This window comes from Melanerpes formicivorus, unplaced genomic scaffold, assembly GCF_026170545.1.
Source record: "Melanerpes formicivorus ecotype bairdi unplaced genomic scaffold, bMelFor1.0.p_v2 SCAF_1, whole genome shotgun sequence".
Lineage (NCBI taxonomy): Eukaryota > Metazoa > Chordata > Aves > Piciformes > Picidae > Melanerpes > Melanerpes formicivorus.
In genome coordinates this window covers 53,794,936-53,813,588 of record NW_027142353.1, presented here as the reverse complement: position 1 = coordinate 53,813,588, position 18,653 = coordinate 53,794,936, and the positions used below count along the sequence as shown (strand labels likewise).

At 44.7% G+C, this 18,653-nt stretch overlaps 1 protein-coding gene across 4 annotated transcripts in view; it reads left to right on the top strand.

Moving 5' to 3' along the window:
- The window catches only part of WASF3 (WASP family member 3), a 92,026-nt gene extending 88,300 nt beyond the window's left edge, over positions 1 to 3,726 (top strand). For all 4 annotated transcript variants that reach the window (XM_068143566.1, XM_068143586.1, XM_068143557.1 and 1 more), the window contains one exon: positions 1,041 to 3,726. In XM_068143566.1, coding sequence (XP_067999667.1) covers positions 1,041 to 1,198 — 158 coding nt within the window. In that variant the 3' untranslated portion in view covers positions 1,199 to 3,726. The remainder of the gene's footprint in view (positions 1 to 1,040) is intronic.
- The last annotated feature ends 14,927 nt before the right edge of the window (positions 3,727 to 18,653 follow it).

The following is an 18,653-nucleotide window of genomic DNA, read 5'->3' as shown; positions in this document are numbered from 1 at the left end:
GGCTTCTGTTCCCAGCTTGGCAGAATATCATTGAGAGACTAGTTAGGCACAGGCACCATGCACCTCTTCAAACATTTGTCAGCCCTGACGGGCATCTCTGTCTAATACCTAAGGATGTACAGCTTTGTCCCACATACTCTACTGTTTGGGTGGACATAATCAAATGAAAACAGTACTTGTGTTCATGATGTAAAGTGGCCAGTACTTGGGTTTTTGCTTCTGGTCACAGTTCTCCCACACCAGGCTTCAGATCTTCAGAACAAGAGGACACAGTCTCCAGCTGCACCAGGGGAGGGTTAGGCTGGATGTTAGGAAGAAGTTCTTCACAGAAAGAGTGATTGGCCATTGGAATGGGCTGCCCAGGGAGGTGGTGGAGTCACCATCACTGGAGGTGTTTAGGAAGAGACTGGATGGGGCATTTGGTGCCATGGTTTAGTCGATTAGATAATGCTGGATGAGAGGTTGGACTTGATGATCTCAAAAGTCTTTTCCAACCTGACTTGGTCTGGTCTGGTCTATTCTATTCCTATTCTATTCCTATTCTATTCTATTCTATTCTATTCTATTCTATTCTATTCTATTCTATTCTATTCCTATTCTGTTCTGTTCTACAGTGTTGGGTGATAGGTTGGACTCGATGATCTCAAATGTCTTTTCCAACATAGTTAATTCTCTTCTATTTCTATTCTACCTCTGAATGTTTACCAATGAGTAATGGCTGTTCCTGACTTTGCTTAGAGTATGGAGCTGTAGGTCAGTGGTATTTCCAAATACAATTATGGAAACTTTCATCTTCAGATGGAAAGGACCTGTACTATTTAGTTTTGACTATTTAGTTTTAACACGTTGTTGTTGGCAGTTTGAGAAGGCTACAAGCCTTCGATCTCTGAGGACAGATTCCAATCTAGTCTAAGTCAGTGATTTCCCTTTTTCCCTTCTTCCTAAGCATATTGTCGGAACACAGAAAGCTCACCAATGTCAATATGAAATGTAAAATCCCTTCTGCGGAGCACTTTGTCTGAGAGTAATTGTCTCTGCAGGAATCCAGCTGAAAAAGGTGCAGGAGCAACGTGAGCAAGAAGCGAAGCGGGAACCCGTTGGAAACGACGTGGCAACCATCCTTTCGAGACGCATTGCGGTGGAATACAGCGATTCCGACGATGATTCAGAGTTCGACGAGAACGACTGGTCGGATTGAGCCCGGACCCAGCTCAGCGCCAAGCCGGGGCTCGGCTCCAGCGGCTACTTTCTTAGCACGATGTAAAGCAGGGCATTGACACGTATTACAGCTAGCGATCAAAGTGCTACAATTGAATTGGTGTTATTCAGAATGCCGTAGCTTAGCAACTCCGGTAACAATGATGTGACGATGCTTAATGCGGCACAGAAACTTGTCTTACTTTCAGTATTTACTGCGTAGTACTCAAGTGCCACTAAATGTAGCAAATCACGTGCTGCGTGCAAAATATGCTGCAGTTGTTGCACTGTTACAGAACCAGCATTTTAGTTTATTTTCCTGATCTGGAAGGGGTAAAAAAAAAATATAATAATAATAATATGGTGGTTTATTTGTTTGTTTTTAATTGACTTTACATCTTACTCTTTTAATGATGTAAGCAACTTAGGTACTTGTGAATCGGTCTGGTTGTTAGTCTTTGAGGGCAGACTGAAACGTTGAGTTCCCTAAATATGACTGCTAGGTTTTTTTGATTAGTTACTAATTCTGTCCACCCTAGTCTATTTATAATCACTTCTGGGCTTAGGTGTTGTTTGGGGTTGGGTTTTTTTTTTGCATACTGAATTGATTTTTATATAATCTTTCTTTTTATCTTAAAAAACATAGCAGATGATGGAAGGAGAGAATCCACATGCTCCAAAACGAAAGCTTTGTGAGCAAAGTGGCTAAGTTTGCAGCAGTACCGGCTGTGGGTCGATGGCTGCTTGTTGGGTAGAGTACTGGGTGGGGGGTGGATCAGGTGGGTGGTGGATGCACATCCACGTTACAAATGGTGGATAAAATGCCTGCAGAGCCTTTCAGTTCTACAACGCTGACCAACTAGATGCAAAGACTTCAGGACAGATGTGGTTGAAGCCATACAGCTGTTGCAGTGTGGAGATGTTAGTGTGTTATGACTAAGGATTGGAACAGTCGAGATCTAGTGATTTCACAAGTATTAAACTTGGTCTCTATGCCTGTTAGGTATAAATGTCTGTAAGTAGGTTTTTGTTGATGACTTGTACATGGATAGTCACGACAGGTAGTTTTCAGTTCCCTGTAGCACATTTACTCAAAACTGCTCTTACTTTGAATGTATTTTTTTCCTGGTGCATCTCATTGATGAAAGACTGGCAGTTCAAACTGTTCTAATGGCTGTTTAGGTCCTATGCCATAAATACACACACTTCTTTGCTCCTTCCCCAGGAACATTTGCTGCCATACAGTCTACTTTGGCTCTGTTTTCTTCAAACCCAATTCCTGCAGTACAGTAGTAAAATTTGTTGGAGTATTTCCCCCTTTTATTATTTTTTTCCCATCTTTTTTTTTCCTTTTCTTTTTTTTTCTTTCCTCTGAACTGAGTCAGGCTGCTGCTTTACCTAATGAGGCTTTCAAAGATGTATTTATAGCAGGGGATGAGTTCTTTTCCTTACAGTTTCAGTTCTTTGCAACTGAAGTCTATGTAATTCCAGGTCTAACATTTGGTAAAGTCCCTTTGTTCTGTGAGGCTCTGTCTGTTCTTTAAAAGAAAGAGAAGAAAAAAACCCAAGTAAATAAGTATGTAAAATAAAGAGAGATCTGGAAGATAATTATCTAACCTGTGTTGACACAATTAACAGTTTTAGTCCTGAGAATGTAACAGTCTAACACAACGTTTGCATGCGAACTATTGGCTACTGCATTGCTGTTAAGTCTGTGTATGGTTTTTCCATCTGTGGTGGTTTTCTTTATGGTTGGGTGGTATCATGCCACCTCCATGTCAGTGTTAAAATTTGTCACATAAAGAAAGACTGATTGCTGCATCCTGGTGAGCAGCTATAGCTCTTGGTAATTGGCGGAGATGAAGGTACTCAAATCCTTTTCAGTTGGAGCTGAGCTTGTCTTAGCCTTAAAAGACAGAGCTGAAGTCTGATTTTATTTTGTGTCCTGGAATCTGAGGTCTGTGTGCCCACCACAGAGGAGAGGATGTAGGCCATAGCTTTGATGGTGGTTTTGATCCTTGGACAGAGATGGTTTGTTTTGATCATCAGGGTGTTTGCACAGCGGTTTGCAAAGCGATTCTTTGGAGGGGCAGGCTAAAAGCACAGCTGGGACTGCAGCGTTACGTCCGTGTGTAAGCGGGGAGGATGCTCTCGCTGCTCTTTTGATACGTGCTGAAATGAAATACCTCAGCAGAAAATTCTTTCCAATCTAGTGGCGTTTGATATGACAGAAGATATATTTTGTGAGCACAGAAGTTGGATGTGTCTGGATTTTTGTAATTTGTGTTGATTTTAGATAATGAGCATTAAACAAGCAACCAGCCAGGGCCAGCTAAGATAGTGTAGGCTTTTCAGTCGTAGTAGCCAACCTGTTTTTCTGAACCTGCAATGTTGTCATTTTCCTTTTGGTATTTTATCAATAAAATGTGAATTGAATTTAGTGATGTAAACTAACATTATTCCAAGCTGGTTTTATCAGTTCTATCATACTTAAAGTAACAAATATCAATAAAATCTCACTTTTGAGCCTGGCTGTCTTTCCTTAAGATTGGTTTGTAAGGTTTTGCTGTTAATCTTTATCCATTATTTATAGTGGAAAAGGAAATGTAAGGCTTCCAAATGCTGTCTGTGATCCCAGGAACCCTGGTTTTGCTAAGATGGATGGTGGAGTCTACAGAACCAGACTCCTTTGAGGTACTGCTGCTGCTCCTCCTAACATGCATACTTTGTTCTTTTGCAACCTTGATTCAAGCTCCAAGTTGAAGTTCTTGGCTGATGCAAACAGTTATTCATTTCCCTGCAGGTAGCTTTACTTTGTCTTCAGTGAAATGCATTAAACAGCAGCTTTGCTTCCAGAAAGCGCAGGACAATGTATTAGGTGTATTAGCAAGTCTCCTTCTCTGCTACTTGTAGAGTAGAATAGAATAGAATAGAATAGAATAGAATAGAATAGAATAGAATAGAATAGAATAGAATAGAATAGAATAGAATAGAATAGAATAGAATAGAATAGAGGTTGGAAGAGACCTTCAAGATCATCATGTCCAACCTATCATCCAACACCACCTAATCAAGTAAACCATGCAACCAAGCACTCTATCCAGTCTCCTCCTGAACACCTCCAATGATGGTGACTCCACCACCTCCTTGGGCAGCCCATTCCAATGGGCAATCACTCTCTCTGTATAGAACTTCTTTCTAATATCCAGCCTAAACCTCCTCTGGGGCAGCCTGAGAATGTGTCCTCTTGTTCTGGTGCTGGTTGCCTGGGAGAAGAGACCAACCTCTGCCTGTGTACAACCTCCCTTCAGGTAGTTGTAGACAGCAATAAGGTCACCCCTGAGTCTCCTCTTCTCCAGGCTAGAGCAACCCCAGCTCCCTCAGTCTTTCCTCATAGGGCTTGTGTTCCAAACCCTTCACCAACTTTGTTGCCCTTCTCTGGACACATTCCAGCAAGTCAACATCTTTCCTAAACTGAGGGGCCCAGAACTGGACACAGTACTCGAGGTGTGGCCTAACCAGTGCAGTGTACAGGGGCAGAATGACCTCCCTGCTCCTGCTGGCCACACTGTTCCTGATGCAGGCCAGGATGCCATTGGCCCTCTTGGCTGCCTGGGCACACTGCACTCTTTGTAGATTAATGACACCAAGCACAATAGTGTCAAATGCAAACCTCTGGTCTGCCTGCTAGAAAAACATTCTTAATTTAATTTTTTAGGTGCAGTGAGGATAAAATGTGGAATGGTAACAGGAGGGGCTTCTTTTTTGTTTTAAACAGGGAAGAACTCACATAAAGCATTTCACTGGGATGAACTTACATAAACCATTTGTGTACTACAGTAGCCTAATTGTAAATTAAACAGATTTGTTTATGCATCTTAGATGTAGTTGTTTCCTGGGAAAATAAATTAATCTTTCCCCTGTTCAGCTGTGCCAATTCCAGTCCCTCTGGTTCTTATTTCACTGAAATTTTCCATCCTTGATTCGAACTTGATTCAGGTAATTTAGAGCAAAGACATCAATTTACACAGAAACTGAAAACACAAGCCTGCAATTCTTTTTTTCCAAGGCTGTCTTGGTGTAAAGCATTTCAAACTGCTCATTTATCATTTGGGGTTGGAGGTAGGACTGATGATCACTTGGCAGGCTGCCTCTGCAGCTTTTATTGGCTGTCTTTGGAATGTTAAAAATATTTCCACGTGACTCAACCGACTTCAGTTGGATATTGAGATATTTCTGATTTTCTCTGTACTGAGATGAACTAAATGAAGAAGAAGAAGAAAAATCTTCATTGTGAGAGAAGTGCCTGCTGTGCAGAATGAGCTCCAAATGCAGCTTGTTTGCAGTGTGCAGATGGGAGGAAGGGAAATGACTGCTTGGGAAATCGTTTCTCGTGATGCTTTTTTGCAGGTATGTCCTCTCTCACGTGCCAGGCCTTATTTTCATCATGAATGGGGTGTCCCCTCCCACTTGAAACAACACATCTAAAGGGTACAGCAAATGTGTAATTTCTGAAAGTGTAAAATCTCACTGGAAACCCAGCTGAGGATCAGCCTGAGGACAATGAAAATTTCAGTAGAATCTTGTGGCAGCTGGAAGCTGAAGTTGCACAAATTCGATCTTGAGCTGAGGTACTATTTCCTAGCAGTGGTGTAAAATAAATATTGGAACAGCTTACCCCAAAATGGCTTTGGCAGTGTTGGTTTTGCACACTCCCCCCTCGCCCCCCTCTCCCTTTTTCTTTTTAAGGTGACATTACACTTTTTTTAATTCTTGAAAAAAAACCCAACACACAAATAAATGGAAATCTAACCTGCTGTGATCTGTTGTGGAGCAAGGTTCTTATCCAGTGGCAGCAGCCAGCCAGAATTGTTAATTCTTAGTCTGAGGTGTCCCTCTCATGAGTGCGTACAGACATGCACAGACACACACAGGCACATCTACACAGAGGTCCAAGGACTTGGGGCATCTTGAGGTTGTTCAGGTACTTAAGCGTTGTCAGTGTGCTCAGTGTGCTCCAGCCTGGAGAAGACTCCAGGGATACCTAATAGCAGCCTTACAGTACCTGAAGGAGGCTTTCAAGAAGGCTGGAAAGGGACTCTTTACAAAGGCCTGTAGTGATACTACAAGGGGCAAAGGTTTTAAACTGGAGAAGAGTAGGCTTAGGTTGGATGTTAGGAGAAAGTTCTTCACTGTGAGGGTAATGGAGCACTGGAACAGGTTGCCCAGGGAGGTAGTTGAGGCCCCATCCTTGGCAATATCCAAGGTCAGGCTTGAAAGGGCTGTGGGCAGCCTGATCTAATGGAGGATATTCACTACAGGAGCATTGGACTAGATGGCCTTTGGAGGTCCCTTCCAACCAAGACCATTCTCTAATTCTGTATACAAGGACTGAGCAGAAATTATACTCCCTGCTGGAGTCCCTCAGGCCCTGGTGTCTGCCATAGAATAGCCAGGAATGACTTGAGATTGTCACTGAACACCCTTCCCTGATTCCTTGGACTTTAATGGAGGTGTGGGAACTCAGGAAGGACTGTGGGCATCCAATTGACCATTGTCTTCCATTAAAGAGGTAAAGGGAACGATTGAGAGCACTGAAAATAGTGTCCTGAAGTACAACATGGAGAAGGAATTTACTGTTTTGCTTTCTGTGCTAATAGGTAGAGGCAAAGAATGCTTTTGTGTGTGTGCTGTCAAGTACCTGCAGGTTTCTCACCTGTGGGTGCACACCTAGGTGTGGTAAGCAGCAGTCTCATCAGTCTACGCTGGACTGGGCTTTTTTTTCCCCAGCTAAGTAAGAAAACAAGTAGCCCCTAAGAGATTCTTAGCTAAATATAGTAGTGTCTTTGGAGATTAGTTCTTAGGGCTGCAGATAAGTTCTTATCTGATTAGCCAGAGCAGGGAGTACTTCTGTGCTTTTCTCTTGGTGTGGGGTCATGTGCAGAGTGCTTTGGAGATTAGAGCTGAGGGCAACTGTTTCTGAGATGCCTCAACAGCTTGTCTTGGTTGTGTGGCCTTTCCAAGGCAGATTTTTCAGTTGCTCATGTGCTGTCACACCATGTGAAAACTATCTGCTCTGCTCAGTGGTCACTCACATGGCCAGTGCAGGGCAGGTCAAAAGAAGGAAGAGAGGTCTGGGGGTCTGATGATTGCCCTGATGCTGGTTAGTTTGGGGCAGTCTGTTCCGTCTGGTTTTGACAGCAACTCTAAACAGAAGTCCTACCAGCTATACCAAAGGTGACAGCAGAACTCATCTGTTTTCTCTGTGCTTGAAAATCAGGCTCTCTCTTGATATCTGCCAGTGCTGGTGAATTCCTTATTCAGTTTTCTGAGTAACCCTGCTGTTAGTGTTTTATTTCTCTGGTGAATTTTATCTTTTTAGTCCCTTATTAGTTACCTTTCTCTGACATGCTGAATGGCTTGTGCCCATGGCTCATCACCTTTCACAAACTGGATGCAGTTACTAGCTTTGCTCTCTGAAGTCAGTGGCCTCTGGTACTCATTGTCCCTTGAAGCCTGTCACTCTAAATTCTTCTCTCATGAGTATGTTACTAGCCAAGGATCTTCCAATTCCCTTCTTCAGCAGGACTTAGGATTGGTTGGTGAGCTGTGGCTTCTTCCCCTTGCATAGATAAGTGGATGTCACAAGGAGTGCCACTTCAGGGCATGGGGCCTTGCTCCTCCATGAGGAGGATAATGGTAGTAGCAGGGTTGTTTATCATGGTCTTAGCTCAGTGATGAAATGTGGATCTTTCTGTAGTTAGTGCTCACTCTAACCATGTGAAGCCTCACCTTAACTTTGGTTGGGGCACTCTTTCAGATTCGTGTGCATTAATTTTCACTGGTCTGGCTTTGTGGTGCCTTCAGCTGCACCTGGATTAGTTTGGTTTCCTATTCCATTTGGGTTTCCCTCCAAATTTAGCATACTTCCTAAAACTTTCTCGTGGGATGCATTCACACAGCTGGCTAAACCACTTCTGATTGCCATGATGTAGCAAATACTACTTCTGTATTTGAGGAAGCAGGAGTTTTTGGGGGGTGTTTCACAGTCTCAGAATGACAACCAGAGTAATGCTTTCTAGACTGTCTGTAAAAGTTTCCCCAGAGATTTATTTCTCTGTGATTTCTCTTTCTGGCACAGTTTTGCTTTAACAAAGGTTTAGAAGTTTTGCTTAAGGCAGTCAGTGAACTTTTTGGGGTTGTTGTAAAGGGCTCTTGTGTAGATTCACCAAAGTATTTTGATCTGTGACAAGGAAGCATTAAGGTAACATCTTGCAGCGCTGTGTGGCAGTGCAGGCATTGAAATACTGACTGAAAACCTGATTTTCCTGTCTGCAAAATACAGTAGTGGGCAGAGCTCAATGTGTGACCTTGGTCTTCAGCTGAGTTGATTGGATCTTGATTAAATGTCAACCATTCCTAGGGCACTGGAGTTTACTTTAAAATACATGGAGCCTTCTGGCTCGCTGCTTCTCCCAGTAACCACTTACTGCCATAACTGCTGAAAGCCTCTGTGGTGACTTTTCACACACCTCTTAAGGAAGATAAGCAGGACAGCTGCCTTGTACCCAACTGATCTCTATCAGACAAACTATTACCTGTAAAAAACTTCACAAATAATGTATGTATTAAAACCAATAAATACCATCTGTGTTTCCTTTAAAACCCCTGCTGACTGTGAAGTCTCCCTTGGCTTTCTAAATTATTCAAGAGCCATCTTCCTTCTTTAAGTAGACATGGCCTGTCGAGGAAACTGAATTAGGTCTACCACATGCTTTAAATAAAGGACCATAGAATCAATAAGGTTGGAAAGACCTCAAAGATCATCAAGTCCAACCTGCCACTCACCACCTCGTGACTACTACACCATGGCTTCAGGTGCCATGTCCAATCTCCTCTTGAACACCTCCAGGGATGGTGACTCCACCACCTCCCTGGGCAGCCCATTCCAATGGGCCATCACCCTCTCTGTGAAGAACTTTCTCCTCACCTCAAGCCTAAGCTTCCCCTGGCACAGTTTCAGACTGTGTCCTTTTGTTCTGGTGCTCCTTGCCTCAGAGAAGAGACCAACCCCCTCCTGGCTACAACCTCCCTTCAGGTAGTTGTAGAGAGCAATAAGGTCTCCCCTGAGCCTCCTCAGATGCTCCATTCTTCTCCTGTGGTGCCCCCTCCTGACCTGTATCCCTTGCCATGTTTATAGAATTTACATGAATTATTGATGTGGTTTGATAGATTTGCTGAAAGAGATAATAAATCCTCACTTTAGGGGTTTTCAGACCTAGATAAAATACACCAAATTGTGAGGCAGTTGCTACCAACTACAGTTGTTTGAGCTAAGTGACATGGGAGCTGTCTAGCTGTAAGATTGGTCCTTTCTTACTCTGCTAGCAGAGAGAAAGCAATTAAGTGCAGGATGCCTCTCTTAAATGGAGAGAGCAACACCACAGATCTGTGGCATACTTCTGTCTCTTAAATATGGTGTAGGAAAATGACAGTTTTTAGCAGAGATGGGGAAGAAGGAAGAGAAAGGCCAGGATTTTTCCTGTTCTAAACAATAGAAGATGATGTTTTGGTGAGTAATTGGTGATAATTTGTCCTTTTCTATCTGCATACTGGAACACCCTCTGAATGGTGAGGCTGAGTTTCAGCCTTCTCCCTGAAGATCACCTTCCCCATTTTATTCTCTTCACCTTCTCAGCTGCCTTGTGTAATGATCTTTCTCTTCGGTTCAGCCATCTGCCTACTTCAGCTTTTGTTTCCTTCACTGATCAGATGAGACAGGAGAGGAGAAACAGCACTGGCAGTGTTGCTGGCCTTGATCCTTGATTAGGATAAACAGACTTAGGTTGGCATTTAAATAGTAAATGGGTCTTTTTTAAAATGCATGAGTGCAGGAATTATTGAAGGGGTCTGGTGAACTGGGACTGTTTTCTGCTCAGGAAACAAAGCATGAACAGTCAGGGTGGTAGGATATTTAAGGAATACATGAGTCTAGAATGCTTTTAAAGGCTTCCAGGTGTGAGCTTTGCACAACTACTGTAATTACCAGCCTGCTGCAGGTATTGCTTCTCTCTGGGTTTTGGGCAGCAACCATTTATTTCTTGCCCATCTGTGTGAGTGCCAGCAGGCATCCCACTGCTGTAAAAAGGATGTAGGGGAAAAATAAATATGTTGGCTTAGGAAGCAAAAATGAAATTAAATGGAGAGGAAGTGGAGTGACAAGAACAAAGTTTTCCCCTGAGAACACCAGCAGTCTTGGCAGGACAGAACTGAAGATACTGGAGGCACCATTAATTTTTCAGCACAGAAGTTGAAAATGACACAGAACTTGAAAGTTCTAGGTCACAGGATCACAGGAAGTTAGGGGTTGGAGATCATTGAGTCCAACCACCCAGCCCAGATCAGGACCACAGAATCCAGTGCAGGTCACACAGGAGTGCATCCAGATGGGTCTTGAAAGTCTCCAGAGATGGAGACTCCACAACCTCACTTAAGACATGTGATGGCATGGGGGTCTCACCTCATCGTACTTAACGCCACATTTTTTTCCATTGGATGCCTAAACTAGAGAGACAAAGGCAAGGAGGGTCCCTGGTAGTGTTACTTTGCTTCCACTGGGATTGCCTTGGGATCTGTGGATGATGAGTCCTCTGCCTGGAGCAGGCGAAACTGCAGCCTAAAGGGCAGTGGTGTCAAGCAGAAGCAGACCTCAAAGGGAGTCTTGCAGAACAGGGAACATGAAGTGCTGGCCAGGTTTCAGGAGTTCTGCTTCATGCAAGCTATGTGGCTGCAAGCTAAACCTGGAGAGAGCAGGTTTTGTGCTGAGCTGTGTCTGGGAGGTACTGAATTTGCGTGCTGCTCCATGACAGGAAGCAAAGCGTGGCAAGCGGGAATGAGCCTATTTGCTTCAGAAGTATTTCTGATCCAAACTAAAATACTGCTACAGACAGTGTCTAAACACTGGCTGTGATCTACACGTGACTGCCAAACCGCTCTGTGTTCACAGCTGTTTTCCCTTCCCTGCCATATTCAGTCACTGCTGTCTGCCACTGTTGTCATCCTTCAGCATCACACACTGCTCAGCTTGGGAGAGGAAAACACCCCTAGCTGATGCGCTGAACGTCTGGCAAAGTGTTGGCAGCTGCTGCAGAAGCATTGCTAGTGAGGGAAGGTTTTGGAAAGCAGTGTGGTGCAGCAGGTCTCCCACGCAGCGTGTGTGGCAGGCTAAACAGACGCCTTCTCTGGAGCTCATCCTAGCAAACGAGCCAAGGAGGATTAACCAGAGAGTAAAAATCTATCAGATGGCAGCTGCACTGCAGTATTTGATTAAATTACAAGGCCAGATAATGCAGGAAGCATGAAAATATTTGAACAGTTTCTTCAGCCCTGCCCAGCTAGATGCTGTTTTATTGGAAAGGGGACCCCTGGCATTTGGCTTCTACTATGGTGCAGTAGTGGAAGGAGAGCTTCGGGAGGTCCCTGGCAGTTTTTGCTCTGCTTCAAGCTGCTTAGTATCTGGGAAATCAATAAATTTGAGGTTCCTTCAATTCCTTGTGGAACCATATTAAAATGTTAGCTTGAGAGAAGGGAAGTGTGAGGAGAAGGCTTCCTTTGGCAGTGATGGACCCGTACTAAGCTTATGTCATCATCTCGTACCTGAAGCCTTAGGCTCCCGTGCGAGGAAAATGAGGAGCTGCTGTCAGGTTTCTGTCCCCCTGTAAACACCAGGTGAGAGGGACTCTCCTTCTGTAGGAAGACACTGACCTCCAGTGGCCAAATGGGGCAATCATGACTTCTGATGAGACCAGCGCATGAGAAACCGGATAGGAGATTAAGCAGCAAATTCACACATTTCACTATTCTCCAAACTCTCGTTGCCTTCATCTTTCCATACAGCCACAGAGCAAATATTCCTGTGTACCTGGATGAAATTCCAGCGTCTTTAAGATTGCAGGTTGTCTTAATAAAACAATTAATCTTCAACTTCTTTCCCCTTAAGGAGTACATTTTCTGTGGAGGCACTGCCCTGCACAAACAAGCACTCCAAAATAAGAGAGACCCAGCTAATGAGAGATGATCTAATGTGAACTCTGCTCTGCTGATGTGATAGCTCCAGGAAGACAAAGCGCCTGGGAACTGTCCTCTGCAGATCTTTCAGCTGTTTGCTCTTCTCTCAGTAACTGTTACCTCAATTAAATGAGGCATGCAGCAAAATCTTTTGGGGGCTCACTCAGAGTCCCCCAGTCCTTGATAAAGTTAGAACAAGGCAGAGATGTTCTTAAATGTAAAACTGCCATGAAGCTAAAAGCGGTGAAGCAAAAAGATATGACAGCTGAGGAAGTTACTGCAGCTCTGCTGAGCTCCTGCCTATAAATGTCCTCACAAGTCCTCTGAGCCTGCCCTAGTTGTGAGGTGATGTGACTTTGCACAAATTAAGAGGAGGCCTCAAGGGAAGTTGGGAGTTGAGAGTGAATTACAGAAGCTTAATGTTGCATGTTTCAAGCTTTTTATTCACAGAAACATAAAAGACTTGAGGTGGGAGGGGACCTCTGGAGGTCATCTGGTCCAATTCCCCTTCTCAAGCAGAGCTACCTAGAGCTGGTTTCCTAGAACAGTGTACAAACAACTTTGGAGTACTGCCAAGGATAGAGACTCCACAGATTCCTGTGCCAGTGCTCAGCCCCCCTCAGGGTGAAAGACTATTTCCTGATGTTCAGAGGGAACTTCTCCTGTGTCAGGTTGCGCCTATTGCCTTCGGCGGTGTGCTTGAGCCCTGGGGATGCAAAGCAGCTCTGCTCACCAGCTGTGTTGCTGTGAGTGCAAGGCCTGAGTTAAAGCTGGGGAGCCTGTGCCTGGCTTCATCAGTGGGCTTCTGATGGCTGTGGCCAAGCCAAAGATGCAACTGGAAAGCCTTGGTTGTTCCTATCCAGCCCTGCTTAGGAGATGTGCTTTGAATTTCACTTCAAGAGGTTTTCTAGTGCCCATCAACAGCCTAATTAGAAATAATCTGAGGGCCTTGCTGAGTTTGAAGTTATTTTTTCGAGGAAGAGGAGAGAGTTTTATGGCTGCCTTTTCTAAAAGGTCTGGAGGGAGAGAGTGAGGCTTTGTCAGTTCCCCCCCTTTGTTCTATGAACGGACACAGGTTAGGATGGGGAGGTAATCTGGAAATCATCTCCTAACCAAGAGGGGAAAAGAGCAAAAGCTGATGCTGTTTCCTTAGACTTCAGAACCTGTTTGTGTGGTGGAAATTAATTTTAGAGGCAAGCCTTTCCCCTGCTCTTTTGTAGGATCACAAAGTAATTGAGGCAGGAGCAAACCTCAGAAGATCTGTGGTCCAACGTCCTGCTCACAGCAGGGCCAGCTCTGAGGTCAGACCAAACTGCTGTGGGTGGTCCCTGGTGCCTCTAGTAAGATTTTTTTTTCCCAGTGTGTGACAACTATCTTCAAGATGGGGCTAAGCTTTCCCCTCCCAAATTGCAATGACTGATGATGTGGGTCCCACTACTTCCTCCGCCATTACTCAGAAGAAAGCAAATGTTTCATGGTCACTAAGGCAAGAACATGTAGGAAATGCCCTCCCTGTGGTAGAGGGAGAGCTGTTGGCAGTGCTGACTGTCTGTGCTCTCCAGGTGTGCTGTCAGGGCAGAAGTTAGCTGGTGTGTTGTGTGGAAGACCTTAGCATGTTCATGCTGCTGCTTTGCTTTCTACCTTTCTCTTTTGGCACGTCTCCAGATCTTTGATGGTTTTGAATAGTTGGTAGATGGAAGACAGCAGCATCTTCCCCTGTCATCCTCCGGTGAAAAGGAAGGGGATCATTCTTCCCCTGGGACAGTGATGGTGAGTGATGCTTTTGCAGCATGATGTGTCTGTAGGTGTTAATGTGCAAAGACCCAACTGGATTTCATGAGGTGTGTTACTATCTGGAACTTGCCAATACATCAGCCTGCTGGTGTGAAAATAGCTCAACTCTTGAATGACAGCTAATCTATATTGTGAAATAGATAATGGAGTCTTTAATTTACATAGAGATGAAGCCTGCTTACAGGGAGTGGAAATCGATAGTGGCTTTTATATCATCCTCTGGGTGGAATATTAAATCTGAAACTCCACAATATCTAAACTGCATCAAGAGATTACAAGCCAACAGTACCAATGGCATCAAAAGGATCCCTTTTTCCTTTCTTAATCATCTTGGTAGAGCTGCAGTTTCCAGATGGAGTTTCTGTTCTTTCAAAACAAGAAATGTGTTGTCATTTTATTAGCATTGGAGGTTATGGCCAGAAGTTTGCTGTGTCAGGTGATGCACAAACACAGAAAGAGAGGTGGTCCCTGCTGTCTAACCTGGATTTGAGGTGTGTGTGGAGTTACATAACCTTAGCTCTTTCTTATTTCAGAGCTCACCTATGAGCAGAGGGCTTTGCTGCAGACCAAACTGTCCTCAATGGTGTAATGATACCAAGAGTGGAGTGGTATCAGATTAAAGTAAGTCAGCTCAGCAAAGATCAGGTTGGGAGGGCATTCCTGCAATGCATGCTGTGATTCCTTGTCCAGCTTGCCATAGGGTTACCATAACATCTGTCAGCACTGTGTCTCATAAAGGCATTGCTGCCACATGATTTGGTGGTTCTTTGAGCTGCCAGGAGCCATGTAACAGTCTGCTTCCTCTGTTCTCTTCTTCAGGCTCTATTTTTCTACAGCTTGCTTTGATCTTGAATAGATGGGAAAGATGACATTGAAAGAAAACATTTCCATCAGAACAATGTCTCTAGAGGCTTGTCACAACATGAAATACAATGAAAACTGATTGAATGCCCATAGCTGGTACATAAAATGTTAATGATGTGCAGTTCATGGCAATTCAGAGTAGCAGAGCACAGTGAACACAATGTGCTGGAGTACTGACACTCCCTGGCCAGATCTCTGCAACTTCTGTAAGTCCAAGTTGCAGTGCTGTGTCTCCTCCCTGCTTCCCCACCCCTAATGCTTTCTCTTCTTCTGTATGATGAATACAGTTATTAGTACAGGATTAACTTCATTGAGATCCTTTACATTACTTTTTCCTCCTCTGGTTTACTTTGGGTCTGTTGGAAATCTGTTATACAAAGAGGCAAGAAGAACCAGCAGGTGCAAGAGGACTGAAGTAGGGGCAGGAAGATGACAGAACTGCAGGAGGGAAAGGAGAATAGATGCATGATATGACTGGTCATCCAAGGAGATATGGGGAACATCTAGGCAAGGGGGATACAGCTGGGAATGGAGCATTCTGAGGAGTTTGAAAGGATGGAGCTGGGATAGCTGGTACCAAAAGTAGAGGAACCTGGTACAAACAGTCCACTAAAGGATAATCCATAAGAAGGGCAAGCATGGTTTGGAGAAGACAGGCAAAGGAAAAGTGTGTGAGGGAAATGGGCAAGGGCATCTGTACCTCCTAGACAAATCTTTGCTGTGCCTTGAAGTGGAACCCCAGAGCCCATCTACTGCTGGGAAAGGTCTTGGGAAACAGAGGCAGAGCTCATGTCTCTGTGTCTTGCTTGTATTGGAGATGGTTGCTATGTGTTGTCCCCTAGCTCATGTTGTAAAGAACAGTGAGTCCAACTGGTCTCACCTGCGGGATGGTAGTGCTGGGTGTGGGATGGTAGTGCTGGGTGTGTGATGAAATGTTGAAGGGCTTTTTGGGGAGGGAGGGGGCATGGCTGTTCCAATAGCTTGAAAAATTACCTTTCCCAGAGTACAAATAAAGGTTTATAAGCAAATTGCTCCAAACTGTGACTTTTCTAGAATAAAGTTTTCTTGGAATGTCTTGGGGAATAGCAAAATGAAAGTGCTGAGTCAGCTGGGTTAATACCCTTCTGCAATGCACCTTTTATGTTTGCAGCAGATTCATGCACAGGCAGGCTCTACCTTCTGCAAAACTCTGTCTCTACTGCAGCATTTACAACCTCTATCTACTTTGCATTCCTCATTTCTTACGCTGTCATGGGTAAGTCTGTTGGTTTCTGCAGTTGTGCCCTAGCTTGGCAAATAAGATACAGGAGAAAGCTTTAGATACTGCAAGTTCCATTAAATAGATGAATGTTTTATAGAAAAGAGAGCAGATCCTGATACTACTTTTAAAAGAAGATGCAGCCCATTTAATTAGTTATTTCAATGAATTCTTTCTTTCAAGGCAATTTGCCTCATTTTATCCATGGATAATTCTATTGAAGTGCCTGGAGTCTGTGAGTTGTACAATTATCAGATCTTCCTATCTCTCTAGATCTCTAGCCAAAACAAATTCCAAGGTTGACATTTTAATTTGTGCTTGCATTTCAGCTCTGCCAGATGACTGCAGTTTCTTGAAGTGAATGAGACAAAACCTTATGTGAACAGGTGGCAAAAAATACAGGAGACTAGTTTCTTTTTCATCATCTGGTTCCTATATTACCTCCTCAGCAATGACTCTCTTTTAGGACCTGACCTGCATTGGCTTTGCTGCACGATCACAGAATGTTAGGGGTTGGAAGGCACCTCGAAAAAATCATCTAGTCCAACCCCCCTGCCAGAGCAGGACCAGATCACACAGGAACACATCCAGGCAGGTTTTGAATATCCCCAGACAGGAAGACTCCACAACCCCCCTGGGCAGCCTGTCCCAGTGTTCTGTCACCCTCACAGTGAAAAAAAAATTTCCTCATGTTTCCATGGAACTTCCTATGCCTCAGCTTCCACCCATTGCATCTTGTCCTGTCATTGGGCATCACTGAGAAGAGTCTGACCCCCTCCTCTTGGCACTCACCCTTTACATACTTATAAACATTAATGAGGTCACCCCTCAGTCTCCTCCTCTCCAAGCTCCGTCAGTCTCTCCTTGTAAGGAAGATGTTCCACTCCCTTAATAATTTTTGTGGCTCTGTGCTGCACTCTTTCGAGCAGTTCTCTCTCCATCTTGAACTGGGGGCCCCAGAACTGGACACAATATTCCAGATGCAGCCTCCCCAGGGCAGAGTATCATAGTATCAGTCAGGGTTGGAAGGGACCACAAGGATCATCAAGTTCCAACCCCCCTACCATGGGCAGGGACACCCCACACTAGATCAGGCTGGCCAGAGCCTCATCCAGCCTGCTCTTAAACACCTCCAGGGACAGGGCCTCGACCACCTCCCTGGACAACCCATTCCAGGGTTTCACCACTCTCATGGTGAAGAACCTCCTCCTCACATCCAGCCTGAATCTCCCCACCTCCACCTTCATTCCATTCCCCCTAGTCCTATCACTACCTGAGAGTCTGAGAAGTCCTTCCCCAGCCTTCCTGTAGGCCCCCTTCAGATACTGGAAGGCCACAATTAGGTCACCTCGGAGCCTTCTCTTCTGTAGACTGAACAGCCCCAACTCCTTCAGTCTGTCCTCATAGCTCCAGCCCTCTGATCATCCTTGTGGCCCTTCTCTGGACATGCTCCAGCACGTCCATATCCCTCTTGTAATAGGGGCTCCAGAACTGGACGCAGTACTCCAGGTGGGGTCTCACCAGAGCTGAGTAGAGGGGGAGAATCACCTCCCCTGACCTTCTGGGCACACTTCTCCTGATGCAGCCCAGAGAGTAGAGGGGGAGGAGAAGCTTTCTCAACCTACTAACCACAGCCCTTCTAAGACACCCCACTCCTAGTGAAGATCCTCATGTTTTGAGGAGAGGCTGCCCTGTGCTTGGCGCCAGGTGAACACATGTAGATGTCTACCACATAAGGTGGTTTTGACATCTCCACAGTAATGCACTGATTCTTCCTGGCCCACTAGGAATTTTTAATAATTCAGGATCAATCCAAGAGTGGATCTGAAGAAAATCTTGTTGGAAATTTCACTTGTGTGACTACTGAAGGTTTGATGTTTCAGCCATGGAAGCATGGCTTAAGAATAGACATGGACAGGACCGAAGGCAAGAATAATCTGAAGTGGTAAGTTTGCAGGTGACACCAAGCTGGGTGGCTGTGTCAATGTGCTAGAGAGTAGGGAAGCTTTACAATGGGATCTGGACAGGTTAGACCAATGGGCCAAAGCTAACTGTATAAAGCTCAACAAGGCCAGGTGCCAGGTCTTCCACTTGGGTTACAACAACCCCTTGGTAAGATACAGACTTGGGGATATGCTTGGAAAGCTGCAACTTGGAGACAGACCTGGGGGTTCTGGTTGACAGTCAACTAAATATGAGTCAGCAGTGTGTGCCCAGGTGGCCAAGAAAGCCAATGGCATCCTGGCTTGTATTAGAAACACCATGGCCAGCAGGAACAGGGAGGTGATTATTCCCTTGTACTTAGCACTGGTGAGGACACACCTTGAGTACTGTGTTGATTTCTGGGCCTCTCACTATAGAAAGGATATTGAGGTTCTGGACTGTGTCCAGAGAAGGGCAATGAGGCTCATGGAGCACATGACCTATGAGGAGCATCTGACAGAGCTGGGGTTGTTCAGTCTGGAGAAGAGGA